This window comes from Lytechinus variegatus, chromosome 2 (assembly GCF_018143015.1).
Source record: "Lytechinus variegatus isolate NC3 chromosome 2, Lvar_3.0, whole genome shotgun sequence".
Classification (NCBI taxonomy): domain Eukaryota; kingdom Metazoa; phylum Echinodermata; class Echinoidea; order Temnopleuroida; family Toxopneustidae; genus Lytechinus; species Lytechinus variegatus.
Window position 1 is genome coordinate 18,990,288 of NC_054741.1, and position 19,343 is coordinate 19,009,630.

The 19,343-nt window shown below is 37.7% G+C and overlaps 1 protein-coding gene across 2 annotated transcripts; it reads left to right on the top strand.

Moving 5' to 3' along the window:
- The first annotated feature begins 2,558 nt into the window (after positions 1-2,558).
- Positions 2,559-18,982, top strand: LOC121407501. 2 transcript variants are annotated; one of them, XM_041598611.1, is made up of 7 exons: positions 2,559-2,942; positions 9,188-9,484; positions 10,280-10,845; positions 13,749-13,974; positions 14,415-14,558; positions 15,857-15,996; positions 17,679-17,788. In XM_041598611.1, the coding sequence occupies exons 1-7, from the start codon at positions 2,750-2,752 to the stop codon at positions 17,694-17,696; spliced, it is 1,584 nt and encodes a 527-aa protein (XP_041454545.1). In that variant the 5' UTR covers positions 2,559-2,749; the 3' UTR covers positions 17,697-17,788. The 2 variants fall into 2 exon arrangements, with proteins under 2 accessions (XP_041454545.1, XP_041454544.1); XM_041598610.1 differs by lacking the exon at positions 15,857-15,996 and having other exon boundaries at positions 17,679-18,982.
- The last annotated feature ends 361 nt before the right edge of the window (positions 18,983-19,343 follow it).

Here is a 19,343-nt window from a genome sequence, read left to right on the forward strand (position 1 = left end):
TATTGCTCTCATTTCTTTTTTTTCTGCATCAATTGTGTTTACACTTGTACTGTACACCTGATCCTTGGGTAATATCACATGTGTTTTTGAGGACGATGGGTCAAAAGTCATCTGGGGGTGAAAAGATCATGTTGTATATTTTGTCGATCGCGAAATCAAGCGAGACTTGTGGTTCGCAAGACACCTTGTATCAGCATTGAATTATTCCTTCATAGGATAAATCTTTTTTTTGTCAACGCATGTTGGGGGTTTGCATTACATGTATTACTGCATGGGAGAGCTTGTACTTTATTCAAATCCTTTCATTGTGGGCAACAGAGGGTATTTTGAAAGCATTAATAAAATTAATGGCCAAAATAATGAAAAGGTTAAGAGGAGTATGTCTGCTGGTTACCAAGTCCCATGAGCATAGTTCTCATTTTCCGTTTCGGTGCAAGTCTAACTTTTTTTGAACCCCCAATAAAATAGTCCTATGTTTGCTCAAGCATGAACAAAACTTTTTTAATGGTATTGGAAAGATATAACGTCATAGCATCTATATGAACACCGAAATATAGACATCATAATTTGAAACAAAATTTTGACAACTTTTGACGAAACTCCCGTTTTTTTATATTCACTGTATATGTATGCAAATGAGAATTTATAAATCTACAATGGCTTGCTCTTGCAATGCAACCATCCCTGGCTATTCCAGATCCGCTCCAGACTATAGATACTATCTGTGTTCTGAAGTTTAGTTGCTTGAAATTAGGGCGTTGTGAGATAATAATGTCATTATCAGCATGGAATATTACACCCACACAAACCTCAACCGTCGTAATTTTGTTTTTGTTGATTTTGAAGAAAATTGATTTTGATTATGATTTTTTGTTTGTTCTTATAGCATAAAACAAATGTAAAACATGCAACTGAATGGTATTCAACACTTAACACCACTGGCTTTTACATATTGCCATTTATGCTCTCTTTCTTCATCAGTGCAAACTTTTTCTCCATGTAAAAAAAAAACCCTGTTATTTTCCTAAAAATCCGAAAAAGTCATTGCCATCATAATCATTATTTTGTTTTGTTAATTATTAGTAATTCATATCTATTCAAACTTACAGATGTTTTGTTTGCCGTTTGCCTGTGTATAATTGTTACATAATTTATGTGAGGCACTCATTTGGCAAGTCTTCCATCTTCATGTTAATGCCCATGAAATAACCAGTTGTGTTATAACAGGTCGCAAGAGAGAATTATTAATATTAATGTTAGGTGCATTCTTGATATTACATTAACAAAAATATTAATTAGTAATTTAATTTGCTACGGAATGCTGAGGACTGAAGTGTTAGATGGATGTAATTATATTTTCCATAGCGCCATCTCAGTGCTGGGATTCAAACCCATTATTTTTTTGTTTCAGAGATCCGGGAAGACGATCAACATCGGCGTGAAAAATTGTAGGTATATACAATGTTATTGACGATTAAATCTAGAAGGGGGTGGAGGAGGCGGAGGAAGCTTAAAGATGAGGAGGAAAAGGAATAGGATTCGAAGAAGGGGGGGGGGGGGGGCCGGGAAGACGAAGAAGGAAGAGAGGAATAACTTAAAAGAAGAACTTATAAAAGAAAAGAAGGAGGAATTAAGAGAGGAAGAAGCTAGAGGAGGAGGAGAAGAAAGAGGAGACGGGAGGAGACGATCGAAGAAGAGCAGGAGGAGAAGAAGACATGGGAGACTGAGAAGGAGAGGAAAAGAGGAAAAAGAAGAATATAGTGGAGCCGAGGAGAGGAAGAGAAGCCTAAAGAAGAGGGAAAAGAAGGCAGAGGAGAAGAGCAGGAGTGGAAGAGAAGCGAATAAGAATAAGGAGAAAACGGAGAAGACAGATCAGAGGAGCTGGAGGAGAGGTAGAACAGAAGAAAAGTGAGGAGGAAAAAGAAGAGGAGGTGGAGAAGAAGGGAGAGGGACAGAAAAGGGAGACTTTGAGGAGAAAAAGGGCACTCAGTAGGCCCATGGACCTACCACTCTGAGTGGTAGGTCCATGGTAGGCCTAACGGGTAAGGTAAAGTATAAAGGCAAGAAGAGGAAGGAGGAAGAAGAGGAGCTAGGAGGACGAAAAAGAAGAAAAAGAAAAAAAAGATAAAGAAGAAGGGGATCAGGATGAGGAGATGGAGACCAACGGCGGATCCAGGGGGGGGGGGGCACATCATATGGCCCGTGCCCTAATTGGCCAAGTAAGAAATATTGTAACGTAAATATGTCGTTTTTTGTGCCCCTCCCCATTTTGAAAGTGAGGCCCTTTTTTTTGGGGGGGGGGGCTTGTCAAATTTTCATCGGAAAACTATACCCCCCTTTTGGAATATCCTGGATCCGGGGAAACAATTAAGACCGGGTCCGGGGAACAAGATCCTCGCATAGAGATGTATTACTGTATTTATCTCTATATCATGGATCCTCGATCCTCCTGCCGCGCGCGTGAATCCTGGATCGATATACCGAGCGCGAGCAGCAGCGACGACGAGCGCTGCATGCGCTATATATTTAGCGAGTTTCAGATGACACCGGCGTGACATCGTCATTCGCAGGCTGGCCTGGACTGGACAAGGGATGCTCATTTCATTAAAAAATGAGTATTGTTGACATCAAATCCAATACATTGGCCGATGGCCTCGATGTAATGTGCCAGAAATAAATTCTCGTGCGTATGGTTGAAAAAGACTTGATTCTATCTTCAGTTCAACGTTTGAGTTCTTGCTAGAGAATCATGCCGGGGACGGAGTCACAAGCTATCGGAACCCGGCTGAGGACGGCGATTGAATGGCTAAGAGACCGCTGGGGATGGATCGTCACCGTTGCCTCATTTGTTCTCTACTTTATCACCATTGGTGTCTTGTACTGCTATGGTTTGATTTTTATCAGTTTGCAAGAAGATTTCAAGAGCAGTGCCACAATAATAGGTTAGTTTGGCACTGAGTGATAGGATGGGGGTTTGGGCATGATGGGGTTGGGTGTCCGCTGCGCTGACAGCTGGCAGCCACTCGCTCAAGCTCACACTACTAGTACTAGTACTACTAGGCCTATACGAAGCTGGCAGCCATCTGTTTCTAGGAGTTTTATAACATAAACATTTTTTTTTCTTCTCGTACACAGATGGCTTGCAATCGTGCAGCCGCCATTAGGGCATTGACAACGCAAAATCCCCCCTCCCCCGACGTGGCTTATCGATTTTCGTCTTTATTTCATAAAAATATATAGATTCTAAAAAGAACTGGACCAGAAATAAAGATAATTTACATTCCATTTTGTTTTTGGACTGAAATGCACCAAAATGGGGAAAAATAAACTTAAAGGGAAAAAAAACATTGACTTACTATGGCTGTCACGCAACTCCCACTTCCCTGGTTTATCCAAACTTAATACATGAACATATGGCCGTTGAGTCCCTGTACAGATCGAGTTACATGTATAGCCAACGGAGTTCAGTGGAACAACCAATCAAACAGCTAGAGACTGAAGCTTTTGGTCTAGGTCAGTAGGTGTCCGGACACTTACAATATTGAAGCTAGCTTTTTTAATCTTTTTTTAAAAATAAATTTTACTTTGCCTTTGGATTTCACAAAAGTTATGAATTCAATATTTGAAATCTTTGTTAATATTGTTCTTTATAATATTGCCTAACATTTTGTACTGAAAACTGATGAGATATGCTTGTAATTTTTTTCAAATGGCTGTTTGAAAATCGATTGCCGGACACCGGGGGGGGCACTTCCATTGACGAGTGGATACCATGCGTGACCATGGTGTTTCGAAAAGCACCCTAAACAAGTATTTTCCATGTTCTGAAAATGCACCCCCTAACAAGTATTGGTGTGTGAAACCCTACCCTTAACAAGTGCAAGTATTGGAAACAAAACGGTATCCTTAAAGAGTATTCGCTGAATTGACCCTTAAGTACAAAAATGTCTTAATTGTACAGTATCTGTCTTTTAAGCATCGATGCGTACATGTAATACACCGTTTTCGGCACCCCTTGCGTTATAAAGATGGCAGCAGTCTGTTTCAAGGAGTTTTTTTTTAACATTTTAAATTTTTTGGCCAGACAGCCATTTTTACTGGTCTGGGACCGTCGTACCAGTGCCAGTGTTGTGCGCTGCATGAACATTTGAGTCCCTGTACAGATCGAGTTAGAACTTTGGTCTGTGTAATTGGTGAGTGGAGCCAATGGAGTTCAGTGGAACGACCAATTTAACGAGACTGAAGCTTTTGGTCTACCCTTTAGTGTGCCCAATTCGCCGCTCACCTGACTGCCCTCACCCCGCTCACTTAGCGCGCTCATTCGTACATAGTGTATTAGGCCTGTCTAACTTAGATCTATAGTATAGATCTAGAGTAGTCTAAAGGATTTTTTCCCCTTTTTTTCTTGCACTTTGGAGTGAGATAGTGTGGTAGATGTGATAGTTTGATCGTAATTTTCTTATGATTAAATGTATTGTTTACAAGATTTATAATACTATACACTGGATAAATGGATAAAATGCTCCATTTAAAAAAAATGAGTACAAAAATATGATTTTTGCCTGGTCAGCCCCCAACTTTCAAAACGGTTGGACGAAACATTTCTATACCATATTTTGAAACAAATAGGAACCTAACCCTATGTTTCCAAGTTGTTTGTGTCATGCAGTCTTAAATTCTATAAGTCGAAATTGAGGGAACATATTTTTAGCATTGTTAAAACTATGATTTGTTATAAAAGCAAGATAGTTTTTATACTTTTCCCAAACACTTTGGGGACAATAATTACAAATTGAACCTAAAAATACCTCAGGCTAACAGTGTCGAAATCATTGCCAAACTCTTTTGACTATCTTTCATCATAACTGTAAACGTCGGCTTATCTGCTCCATGATCAACGTCCAAGGGAGCTTTTCCTTCACCCTCAGCAAAAGGGACAGTGGTAGAGATGAGAAGAGATAGAGAAGAAAATGAAGAAGTGAGAGAGGAAGTGGAAATAGTAAAGAAAAATACCAGTGTCATAAAAAAAGAGAACTGAGGGGTTATCAGATGAGATTGAAGAAGAAAGAAAATATGAAAAAAAAAGGATAAAAGAGGAAGGAAAATACAAGGAAGATTTCAAATGAAAAAAAGGGAGAGGAGGGGACTGACAAATACCTTTACGCTTCATATTCAGAACAAAATAAAAATTCAGCTCGTGCTTCGCGCCTGCATTGCCCGTTTATTTTACTCTTCATTATTCATGTCTTGATTGGTTAGATAAAACATGAATAAAAAAGTGCTTAAAATGTCTTGTTTTCTCTCTAAATATATTGCGGTGAATTTTGTTAATTAATTGAAGAGCTTGATTCCAAAAGGGCCAAATCCAGTTTTGACCAAAATTGATATTTTAAAATCTAAATACACTGCACTACAAATTGGAGGCATCCGAGAATGAATGAACAATGGTACGCCAGGCTTCGCGATCTGACATGACAGTTAATCATGTAACAAATTATAAATTGTTTTCCTACATATGTAATCAACAAAATTCAAAGGACTCCGTCTTCTTGTTTTATGACAGTGATCAGCAAATCTCATACTACGCTGTACGTTTTAAACCTTGGTCACATTTGTCCTACGGTGGCCATAAGGCAAGTCGAAAACAGCAGCCTTTATTCATTTTATTATTAAAACCACCTATATTTAGTTGGTACAAAACATGTTAAAACGGCTGTTTTCGACTCGCCGCTGTAGAACAAATGTGACCGAGGTATAATTACGGTGGTGGAAGATCTCTATAAATTTCATCTTTTGTTTTGTGATCTCTCCATCTAATATTTTGTACCCTCATTAAATGTCGAGTATATGTGCCATCTAGTCTATATTTTTTAAAGACTTCTCTAATAATTGTCCATGTTTCTGAACCATACAAACTTTCTACACATGCCCTAAATACCGTAGGGAGAATTTTGTTGACAGAAAAATATTTGATTCCCAAATTAAATGCTGCTAATTACATGCATTCCGTGCAAGAGATTTCCTCGATGGAAAGTTTTTTCTTGAGTCGCATACATATGAATCTAAATACCCAAGCTTGGCCCCTTCCCTTGTCATATTGATGCATGATCATATTCTTCATTAAATGTCATGCACTCGGTCTGTGGGGAATTCAGTACAGGCCAAACTTCGCAGATGCATCCTCTACTGCCAGAAGCAGTTCTTCAAAAGAGTGGTGCTACATGTACATCATGTAAAGCATAATCTAAATCAGTCAAATATTTGTGTTGGTCCCTACTTGTAGACATAGGTTTGATGTCTATTCATTTTTTGGGGGTCTTAATGTTTTTTCATGTTCGCAGTTTTTATTCGTCATAAAAACATCCAAAATATACAAAACATTTGTTGTACTTCAATTAAACAGAACATTGATACAAACTGTGTAAGCACATAAAAAATATCCTAAATAAATTGTTCTTTACTCACAATAATTTAACTTGTACCCTAGCCCTGCCGACAGGATGATCCATAAAACGAAAAGAAAAGGGGTACGGTATTACCTGTATTACCTGTCAGTCCACGGTCGTCCTGGCGGCATTGCCGGGGTATAGCGCAACCCCAAAAACAGAACATGACTGAACATGCATGTATGACATAAAAATACACCACTAAAACATGAAAAAAAAAAATTGTTTTGCCACTTTACATTGTATTTATTGAGTTTGTTTTTCTTTTTTGCAATGATTTCCTCAGTGACTTTATAAGATAGAAGATTTGTAAATTGTTTCAAGCTAATACCATGGTCACATTTGTTCTACGGCGGCCGTACGGCGAGTCGAAAACAGCCGTTTTATCAATTTTGATTCAAACCACCCATATGTAGTTGGACAAAAAATGTTAAAACGGCTGTTTTTTACTCGACGTACGGCCGCCGTAGAACAAATGTGACCATGGCATTAGGGAGAGCCTCTTGGTATTTACATGTACATCGTAAAATGAATTGTTTACCAAGTAAAATTAGAAAATTGAATGCTGAGGTACATGTGTAGATTGACTAAATGGTTTTAATAATCCAAATAAAATAGTTTCACATGAATGGAAATAATTAGGATTAAAATCAGTCACTCATTCGCAAAACATTCCAAAAGGATGCCATATTAGAGCATGCAAAAAACAAATGATCCAATGTCTCAGGCGTCACATTGCAAAATGAGCATAATGCATTGGTTTTCTTTCCTGTTTTTGTGAGCCACTCATTGGTTGGTATTCAGTTATTCAAAATTTTATAGTGTGTGATTCTAAGTCTGGTGTTAATAGTGATTTGTAATGGAAGAGTGAACAGTTTGGAAGTCTGTTGCGTATCGATTTTGTATTTAAAGTTGATTAAACCGAGTAAACACCTTGGAGGTTTCGGGGTTATTAATATTTTTAGAAAGTGCGATAAAATTGTGTGGTCAATACATTCTGAATTTGTCTAAATGCAATTTCACAGAATAGAGAAGGGAAATCCCAGGATTCTTTACAAGATGATGGTAGTTTTGTTGTAAAAAGAAAACTTTCTGTTTTCCTTGCATTATTTTATATTTGGGTCTTTATAATGAAGTAATGTATTTCACCTAAAAGATAAATGCCAGTTGTGGTAACAATCTCAAAATTACTTTTTACAGAATCCAATATAATGACCACACAAGTGTCTGTTTGTATGAATAAAAAATATGTGATTCTGCAAGAAATTGTATAATTACTGAGAAATAAGCAAAATAAGCGTGGATTCGGGCACTTCCGTCGCGTCTTTATTCCAGCAATAATAATATACTGTCCCAGGTGTGCCTATCTGTGTTGGCGATCTTCAGTGTGATCGTTTTTCAGCTTAGATTTTATGATTTCACAAAGTTCAGTTTATGTAACTGTACCAGATATAGATCCACAAGGATATAGTCATACTTGACCTTGGTTTTACAGACTTTCTCACGAAATCAGTGTTTACTGCAACTACTTTCATTTAGCTTTAAGTTTCCTCCGCTCTCTGATGGAATAATACACATTCCTACCCTTTGATTACAACAAAATAAAGAATAGACTGTCTCTTTGGTTCAACAGACACATTATACCCCAAACCTTCAGAATCTTTCAAAATCCTTCATATCGTGGTTTATTATTGTGTTCTCTGTTTTGTCCGTCTCTCTGTCTACGTACATGTACATGTAGCAGAATTGCACTGTACAAGGTTTACATGAAACTTGAAATAAAAAAAAACCTAAAATACAACCTCTTGAGGTGACATGTTGAATTGATGGATTACATGTATATTCTCCAAACAACATTCATCTGCACAGAGACAATTGCTATTAATCTCTGTTGCTTTGTCACAGGCCCACTGTCTTGCCTTTCATATTTGTTTCACTTTTGACTTTGAAAGTTCTGAAAGACCATACATACACTGTGTGTGTTATACCATTTTCCTGCTTCTTGGTAGTGAGCTGTGTCAATATTTGGCCCAGATCACTGTGTCCTTCTCTAGTTTTCAATGACAATATCCTGCACAAGCACTTCAGATGTTTTTCCTTTAAAAAGGAAAAAAAAAATCTGTGTGTGAATATAACATGTAAATCCTTACCGTTTTTTAAATGATTTTTAAAAGATTTTCTAGTTCTACATTGCAATAAAGTCTTGAATTGATTTAGGATAGTCATTTTCATACCAAGACATTGCTTTCGCATTTTGAATGTATAGCAAACTTTCCCTTCCATTTCATAAAAATCCAGTGTATAATGAAGAAAGTATTGACACTGACAAAAATTGTTTATTTTTCTCAAAAAAATATCTGTATGCACAACACAGTGATATGTGGGATGTAAACAAGAGAGTTGGTTATGTCAGAAACACAATTACTATTCATTTTGTATTTTGTAATAGGAATTCATTTTAGTTTTTTTTTTGACAAAAAGAAGCTCTGTATTGCATTTATATCACAATAGAATGAAAATTCTTTGTTTTTTTTTTTGGGGGGGGATAGACTTTGTCTATGAGAGAAAAAAAGGGTATTTTATTTTTTAAAAATATATGTACAGCATGAAATATAAAAGAGACAAGTATGCGTATTTGAATTTTCTTCTTTTTTATTCTTAGTTAGTGTTGACCTTCCCTTTATAAAAGCCAGTTATTTCAGTTGTATTTTGGTATTTCACTTTTATTTCTCTTCATGAAGGTTGGATTGGATCTCTGGCTTGGGCCATCTCTACCCTGACGAGTCCTTTGACTGCCATCCTCTTGAGATGCTGTCAGACCCGCATCATCGCCCTCCTTGGCATCATCTTCTGTTCCTCTAGTCTCCTCATCTCATCCTATGTCACCAATGTCTACTCACTGTTTGCTACCTTCAGTGTCATGTATGGCATGGGGATCAATTTTGCCCAGCACTCTACGCTCTGCCTCATCTACACCTACTTCCCAAAGCAAAACTCTACAAGAACCATCTCCTTTGCCCTGACAGGATGCCAAGTTGGTATGACTACCTATTGGGTGATTCCAAGTTCAGTGTTGACCTTTTGGTGTTGGTGCTACGTCAGTATTTACACGAGTATAACACCCAACATAAAATGAAGCATGGTCCTGAAAAGTCACTCACTAGTTGTTGAGATGTCAATAATGAGATCTGGTTCAGTTTTACAAACTCAATAGGATTTGGAGCTAGGTGAAGCAATCCAAATTGTGCTTCCAACACCAAAACCAACGCCAACACCGGACTTGAAATCGCCCATTGTTGTTGTAGTTGACCCATATGATGCAATTATTAGAATTGCATTTGAAATCTTGAAAACTTAATTGAACAATGATCATATCTATCATTTATACACAATTAAAGGCCTGTTGGGTTTACATGAATCTGTTGAGGATGATGATGCATAGTTTTCTGTTCTGTGAGACTGTCTCTTAAATATACAAACAAGAGAAGGTGTCATCTAAAACATATAATGGAAAATGTGTTTTGTATTTTTGTTTTGAAGTCCTGATGTAACTAAGGACAAGGTGGCGAAGAGTTCTAATGACAATTATGTTTGATGAATAGTAAGGTAGTAAATTAGATAGTTCAGCATTTTATGTTAATTTTCATTTGAATACTTATGGGGTATACAATGAAACCTAGAGCTATGAAAGACAGCATGTGATAGGGTGTTCCATTCGGCTTGATTAAATAAAAATCAAACGGAATATCTTACTTTTTAAGAATGTTTTAAACATATAGTTGTGCCATTCTTATTTTCGTAAACTGATAGTTATTTTTCTATATTTTCTGTAGGACTTCTTGCTCTGAATCCGTTGATGGCCTTCTTTGTTGCGTCCAAAGGATGGCGTCTTGCTCTTCGTATATTCAGTGGGATCGTGTTTGTCCCTGGTGTGATCAGTTGCATCATCCTGCTTCCACCCAGGAAGAAGAGCAATGCTTTGGGGAATCCCGAGACTGGTCAACGTCTTGCGGTCTATCGGGTATGCAAGGAGGATCAAGGTCGCGAGGATCATGGCAATGAGAACAGCAGTAATGGCAACCGGGTTCAGGCATCATCAGGGAATGACGATACTCCAACCGCACCGGGGGAAGATGCCAGTCATCAGATTCAGATCTCAACTCCCAAGGACCGAGGAGACTCGATTCCCCCGAAGAACCACTGTTCAAAACCAGCAGTCTGTAAATTTTGCGTGAAGAGGAAAGAAGAGGATGAAGATAGAGAGTGGAAAGGGGAGGAGGGACCCGAGATTGAAAGGACTGCTGTTGAAATGAAGATGTCTAGAAATCCTGTGACGTATTTCTTTTCCATTGCTCTGGCTACACTTTCCCTTGCATGGACCTTCTTCAATGTTAATCTGGTAAGTTCTTCTCAATCTTATACTTCGTTTTATGCATATATACACATATACACGTACAGTCAAAATGTTTCTTTGCATACATTTCAGTATTTACATACAGGTTAGGTGAATAATCTCATTTTTAAAACAATTTCCCAGACCAGTGTATGAAAAACCCTTTAATGAATTTGGCCTAAGCTGAAAGATTTCTATAGTTTTAAGAGATTTGACTTAAGCGTAGTTGCTTTTTTTTTCTCGTACAATGTACAAGATGGTAGAGCTCATTAAATAATCCATTGATGAGCGGGCCCTTGTTCTGACATTCCTGCTCTAGTTCATGATCTCTGTGTGTTTATAAAGAACTACAAAGAGAGTGGGGAAGAGAAAGAGGGAGAAAAAGAAGGAGAGAGAGAATGTGTTCACATACATGCAAGGTCTCGATACGTACTTATGACCCCAGTGTTTCACTGTTAAGTGTGAACACATCAGACTTTGTACTGGAAACATGGCAGGTGGACCTCTATCATTACAAGTTAGACACCATACTTGTCAAATAATGCACTTAATAACAAGACTTAAAAGCAATGTTGTGTTTCGCCCACTTGTGGAAATAACGAAACATATCGCGACTGCACACAACAGAATTTTATCAAAAGTTCATTGTGAAATAACTCAGATGGAATAACATTTGTCATAAGGGAGTCATGTAAATTTTAACGTTGACCTCAAAATGACCTTCGATCTTACCATGTGACCTCTGACTGCAGCATAACATGCAGTTCTCCTAATTACATCTACCATCCAAGTTTGGTTGAAAAGTGACTTACAGTTGCGGAGTTATGTGTCATAAGATAGTCTTGTATGTAAATATGAATGTTGACCTCAAAATGACCTTTGAATTTTATGTGACCTGTGTTTGAACCATAACACGCAGGTCCCCTAGTACATCTACAATCCAAGTTTGGTTGAAAAGTGACTTTTTGTTGCAAAGCTATGTGTCATATTGTTTGTGACGGACAGACGACGTTTGGATCCCTTAGTCTTGCCTTCACGTCTGGTGGGTGAGACAAAAGGGTTATTTTATGAACAGGCGATGTATGTGTGCATATATGCAATGAAAAGGGAACCAAAATTGTCAAAATCAGGAAAAAAAGGTACATACTTTTATCAGCCTTGAGTGTGCACATATAACATAGAAAGGATATTTCAGAAATTAAAATAATTATTTCCGGCACTTTAGCAGCAAAATAAAAAGTCATATTTTGCACGGTACAGTACTTTCAATCCGAGACCAAAACGGCATAAGTTTGCTACATGTATGTTGCCCTCTTCTAGGTTTTGCCCATTGGAAACTGTTCAAAAACAAAGGGTAATGTTTTCCTGCCAGTGCATTTGCGCAGCAGGAGACGATTTTAATTTTGCTAATTTCTGCAGCAGGCAATATTTGTGAAATCCAGTTGGAATCACCATGTGTAGCAATGCTATGCGCTCTGTACAGTATATTATGCAACACATGATGATTTATGCATTCCCAGCTGATCAGAGCCAAGCTCAAGATTTGTACGCGTCATTGTGTGTGCACGCCATGCATGGTGCGTGACTGTGTGGTAACAATTTACGTCACAAATACTCAATAGCAAGGATTACTTCATCAAGTTCATGAGCGACCAGAAATCAGAAGTAGTGACAACCAAACAAGCTATTATTTTCCCAAGTAATGGCTTGAATTACATGATTATACTGCTGTAGGTAATAAAAATTATATTGACCGGCTTCAATTTTCGGGAGATACATGTACCTGATGAGTGACATATATGTTCATACATGTACATCTGTATTTCCCTCAGTAGGCCCTATGTATTATATCTCCCTCACAGCCAGTCGATATTAATATAATATTGACTGACCTTGAGGGGAACACCAAATATTTTGCCTGCAATAGAATCATATTGATCTGAGTCTTTAGACGAGGCCGAGGGCAATATGGTTTTAATTTAAGGGCAATATATTTGATGTTCCCGAAAGTTAAGCCTGCTAATATTTTTATTATTATCCAAATCAGACATCAATGAATTAGCCCAGGTTCTTTATTTCCAGCTACTATGACCTTCATACAGTGTTATGTTTTTCCTGTGTAATACTTCAAAACAGCTACAAGAACAGTTATGTCAATATATAAGTAACTTAGAAATAGGCAACCCTTATCTTTATGTCTCCATAAGGGTTGTCAATGTCTATTTACCTATTGTGTTACCAATAGCTGTCAGTTCCTGTACAATGGGCATGTAGACTGTAGTCCCAGTTTTATCTGTTGGAGTTTCAATTCAATGTACTTAAAAGTACATATAGGGGAGAGTGGGGTAGTTTATCTTGTATTTATTTGTATTATGTTGAAGAATGAAAAAATAAATTGAATTGAGTCCCAGGGGGTAAATAAGGCCCCCAGTTAATTTTTAACTTACTGCTCAAGTATAACAGTGTCAAAGTGATTGCTATTTCCATGGTATTTGAGCATAAACAATCTCAAACCTAGTAGCATCTCAAAATCAAAATTTTGAAAGTGGCATCATTACTTTAGAGAGGCGAGTACTGTACTTCAAGATTCACGTGTGAAAAGGCCCTTTGTCACAACGAATTTGATGCTTTGGCCTGCTGTTGCTGATCTGATGAATTTGCCCAATCAGAGTACCCTATCAGGCTTTGTTTCTGCTCCAACTCTAAATTATGATTTGAATTCGCCCCCCCCCCCATGAGCCCAATCGGTTATTACATTACAATAAATTAATGTTATTTGCAGAACTATCTATGCTACATTATGATTTGGTGTCGACGGGGGGGGGGATGATGCTGCGTCTCCCACTAAAGTTACTATTTGAAAGGGTGAACGGTCATAGCGTTGAATGGTTTTTATTATTAACTTTCAGGTGAGTTACACAGACAGTGTCGGGATCACAGCAAACCATGGCTCCATCCTACTCACTATCTTGGCTGGTGGTGAAATGGTAGGCAAGGCACTCCTCTGCATCTTTGGTGATCATGTTCCCATTGCCAAGGTCTACATAATCATCGTCTGTAATATCCTTTCGGCGGTCATATCTTGCGGTATGATTTTCTGTAGGGATTTCTTCAGTATGATCTCAATAGCTATTGGTGAGTGCTGATAAACTTTTTTTCCTGAAAAAAATTTGGGTCAATCTTTCTGTCCATTCCACAAGACGAACAGAGAGTGATTTAGAAAGATGAACATCTGTAACACATCATTAAATAAATGTCAACCTTTGCAATGTTCAAGCAAACCAATGATGAATTACCACAACATTTTTAAGGGCTCCCTCAACTCAAGAAGACTGCATACATGGAAGGGCCTTTTACAAAAGATTCTCTGCATTATAGAAGGCATCTGCGAAGTGATTGTTTAAATGGGCTATTATGCAAATAAGCAAAGTGAGTTGCATCATCCCTTTAGTGATGCTCCTTTATATTGCCATGTTTTCTAAAAGTAAGATTTTGCGATCAATGAAAATGTCGATTGTGACACTTTAGAGATTATTGTCTGATATTCTGATCTCTTATTTTAATGATTTTTTTAGGTATCGGGCTAATGAGAGCCATCTTCAATACTGTGCCGTTTGGAGCTGGTATAGAGATCTTTGGGACTTCCCGAACTTCAGAGGCGTCTACTCTGGCAATGTTCAGCTATGGATCAGGCTATCTTGTAGGATCAGTCATCCCAGGTGAATAATAATTCATCTTTTCGTATAATTATAAGAATGAAAATTTATTAGGTATTGCCAAGAGTATTTATTGTTAATACTGTTTTGATTGCTGTGTTTTTTTCTTGTCCATGCAAAGCCTGTTGTCTTTAGATTTTAGCTGTCAAGTTGAGAATTTTACTTGTCATTGTCGCTACAAATTTGTCGTATGCAAGGTTGACATCAATCCGGTTTATTCAACAACACAATAATTTATTACCTCTTTCATTCATGCAAGTATTCTTTTTGTTCTATTTAGCTTCCTGTTACACAGTTGTGCGAAATGAGGTTTAACAAATTAAAATCGCAATTTCACATATAAAAGTTACATTTAATTTCAGAGCTTAATTTTTTTTAAATAATGACCTGTCAGATACTAAAATTGTTTGTGTTTAGTTTAAGCACACATTGGAATCTGGATCAATTACATGTACGTCGCAGCGCGCGTAACAGCTGCACTGCTAAAGCCAGGGTAATTATGCTGCATACTGTAGAGCGCTTAGAGACTTCTGACAAAGTAAGTATTAAGCGCTATATAAGCAAGTATAATTATTATTATTATAAGGAGAGCCATATATCTATTTGTTTATATTTTGTTTTATGATAATATCAAATGGAATTTATTGTAAACATACAGCAACTTGTTGGACTTTCACCAATTATCTATTGGCTTTGTCAGGTGAATGATGAACCCATAAAAAAGAAAGCCCCGAGTTTGTTCAAATTCTTAGTGAACTTGTCTTGGATTCTTTTGAAAAGCCAGACCCCACGCATTGAAGTAGTGAAACTCCTTTCTTGTTTAGTGAGGGGCTTGCCACTTTTCACAGATGACCACTTCAATACCAAGTTCGTTCCACCTGGATTCCTTGTCAGAAATAATCACTTCCTTGATGTCAAATGAGTGTTTGCTCTCAAGAGCAGATGTGAGTGTAAACTGCAGATTCTGGATTGCTGTCGAGAGTCGCTACATGTCGGTCTAAGCGCTGGACCTTATTGAGGGCGCACAGAATTTGCACAATCTCGGACATTTAAAGGGCCTTCCTCGTTCACCTGAAGCTGATTGATGATTGCCAAAACATTGCAACAAATTAGTTGTATTTCCTGATTTTTTTGTTTAAAGTCCTCATATTGAACAAGAGTGGATGAATGAGAAGAAGTTACACAAATTATATTTGATTTTATGGTTTGTTACCTCTATTGGAATTGATCATCTTTTCCCACATCATAGTAGGGTGAAGATGAATGATTCTTATTCTTTATGCCTCTGACCATCAACTCAGGTGGCATCTATGATCTGACTGGTTCCTACACGCTCTCCCTCGTCTGTACTGCAAGTGTCTTTGCCCTATCAGCCATCATGTTCATGGTCATCCCTCTACGCAAACGACTTCATCACTCCCTCATTACCAATTGCTGCATGGTATCTAGTCCTAAAAAGAATTATTTAGCTATCTTTTCATGATGATTCCATTGGAATTGATTTTGTTACCATGGCTGTAAATTAGGATTCATCATTTCTTTCATCATAGTATGGTAAACCTCAGGGGGGGGGGCACTCCTTGATGACCCCCTTTTCAGACCTCGATTTAGTTCTGCAGATGCTCTGTATGACAAAAGTTCCATTCAGAAACTGCGCCGCCTCGCTCACGAGACCCCTGTTACATAATATATGCTTTCCCCAGGCCTGCCAAAAGTAAACAAATTATCCAGGGTGAGCAATGCAATGCTAGCTGCATGCATGGCTCACAAATCCCTTCACTTCATACCACACTGCTAGCACCATGCATGGCTAGTGCCCACATGCACAGCACTTGCACGCACCATACTTACAGTAGGCCTACAGTGCAGTACTGTTAATATCCTGTCCGTTTTCACTTTGCCCGGTACTTACTTAGTTCCCAAGACCCAAGTCCTTTGTCCTTAGACCCCCATTTTAGATTTTAGCACACCCCATCAGAATATGATTTGAGTGCCCCCCCTCCCTTCGTCGGGGGTAAACTTGCACAACATTGTTTAATAGTGTACGATGTATGCCTTTTACTATTAACCCAAGTAGCATCTGTGATCTGACTGGTTTCTATACACTGTCTAATCTGTCTGTACTCCAGTTGACTCTGTCCTTTCAGCCAATCATGTTCATGGCATTACTTGTTCATGGTCATTTGATTTTCTGTATGCCTTTCACTTTTAACATAGATCTATGTCTTAGTGGCATATCTGACTGGTTCCTGCACACACTCCTTGGTCTTCACTACGGGTGTCTTTGTCCTATCAGCTATCATGTTCATAGCACTACTTGTTCATGGTCAATTTTGATTTTTCTGTACTTTTCGTTATTAACTTGGTGTCAAAGGTGGCATGTATGATCTGACTGGTTCCTGCACACACTCCTTGGTATTCACTATACATGTAGGTGTCTTTGACCCATCAGCTATCATGTTCATAGCACTACTTTTTCATTGTCAATTTTGATTTTCTGTACTTTTCTTTATTAACTCGGTGTCAGAGGTGGCATGTATGATCTGACTGGTTCCTGCAAACACTCCTTGGTATTCACTATACATGTAGGTGTCTTTGACCCATCATCTATCATGTTCATAGCACTACTTTTTCATGGTCAATTTTGATTTTCTGTACTTTTCTTTATTAACTTGTTGTCAAAGATGGCATGTATGATCTGACTGGTTCCTGCACACACTCCTTGGTCTGACGATGGGCGTCTTCGTCCTATCATGTTCTTAGCACTACTTGGTCATGGTCAATTTGATTTTTTGTATGCATGCCTCTCACTAATAACATAGATGTCTAAAGTGGAATGTATGATCCGACTGGTTCCTGCACACACAAATTGGTCTGTACTGCAAATGTCTTTGACCTATCAGCTATCATGTTCATGGTCTTTCCTCTATAGATGTAGATATCTCTTTTGCATTCTCTTAGTTATCTGGCTCATGGTATTTATTCTTTAAAATAATTTAGTGGTCATTTGATTCTGTCAGAATTCATTCCATGTTCACACCATTACTAATTCTCATCTTCCTTTCTCCCACCAGTGTAAGGTGAATTTAAATGATTCTGACAGTGTTTTTATCATCAACTCAGGTGGCATCTATGATCTGACTGGTTCCTACACGCTCTCCCTGGTCTGTACTGCAAGCGTCTTTGTCCTATCAGCCATCATGTTCATGGTCATCCCGCTCCGGAAACAACTTCACGACTACCTCATCAAGACGTGCCTAGTCTTCAAGGGGTCAAGGAGGAAAGTGGACAAAGATATCTACGAGAAGTGCAGTCAGGATGGTCACTCTGCCACCAACATCAAGATTGATTATCTATAGATCATCAATACTTACCTCACCACCAAATGTTTTAAGAGATGCAAGTAGATGAACATGTAGGTGAGTCAGGGTGCAGAATAAGAGCCAAAAAGATGATTGTTAGTCCTGCCAGATGTTTTTTCTAATATCATAACAGCAAAGCTCAAAGCCTAGTGTTCAGATATGATTGGACAAGTCCCACCTCTTGAGCTATTGAGCCTGCATTACGCTTCAGTTCTCAGAAAGGGTCCATGCAGTTCCTATGGAGAATGCATGAATTTATGATTCCATTATAATATAATTTCATGATGCCATAATGATGTCATTATTACTGATAATTTTATGTTAAGGTCACAATGGAAAATCAAATTCAGCTTCTAAGGAGTAAAGAGCAAAGCATATACTTTATAGAGGGCGAATTTTATTATTGTAAGAACAATAATTATTACTGTATTTTCATATTTGAACCTTCTGAAAATAAAAAAAAATATAACATGAAATTAGCATTTTATACAAACAATGTTTGTTACAATAATTATATCAATTTTTAATATCCCTCTTTTCTGACTCTGAGCATGCAAGCTATAAAAACAAGTGAATTTAACCCTTTAAAAAATAAACAGGACAACAGGTGTATGAATACAATGCACACATCATATAATGCTGACTTATTATAAGGAAACAGGGATATTGCTTGTAGGCTGACTTACTTGTATAAGGGTATTAAACAGACTTGGGTTCTGTATTGGAGAAGAATGGAATAATCCAAATACTGAACAGTTTGTGCTTTCTTTTTTGTGGAAAGCTGTAAGTTTGCAATTGATCTTTTCTACATTTTTTCATTTTCATGTAATTGGGTATTAAATATTTTGCCTGGCAGAAAGCGTCCATTTGTAAGCTGTGAGTTTGCAATAGATTATTTCTGAATGCTTTTCCATGTAATGGGGTATTACTCTATGTATTTTACCTGGCAGAAAGTGCCTGAATATGAAAATCAATTAAACAATTACTGGCAAAGGAAATGTATGTACAGAAGTGCTCAAAAGTTAGTGAACCCCACCAGAAAATGGACATATTGAAAAGTATTGCCCGGGGCAAGTAAAAGTTAGAGTAGGGCAAGTGTTTTGCAGTAAAGACCAAAACTACATGCCCGAATTGGGCAAGCAAAATTCTCTCAGTAAAATGACCAAAATTAGGGTCGATATGATATTGACTTTAATTTTGGTCATGGCAGGCAATAATAAGGTAGATCAGTTCATGTCAAAAGAGAGAAAAAGGTCAGTGGTTTATAAAACCGCAATACATGTACTTTCTTTTGAAAGGGTAAAACTTTTTTCAGGATTTTTTTCGGGCAAGTGAAATAGATTTTCGGGCAAGTATCTTATAACAATTTAAAAATTTACTTGCCCGACTGGGCAAGTGCTTCTATAAAGTTATGTAGCACCCTGGT

Bases quoted from the DNA above. Each gene is read 5' to 3' on its own strand.
- LOC121407501 (XM_041598610.1), top strand. From the start codon at position 2,750: ATGCCGGGGACGGAGTCACAAGCTATCGGAACCCGGCTGAGGACGGCG. The intron at 2,943-9,187 runs GTTAGTTTGGCA...CTCTTCATGAAG, and splicing joins GAGCAGTGCCACAATAATAG to GTTGGATTGGATCTCTGGCT. The intron at 10,846-13,748 runs GTAAGTTCTTCT...ATTAACTTTCAG, and splicing joins CCTTCTTCAATGTTAATCTG to GTGAGTTACACAGACAGTGT.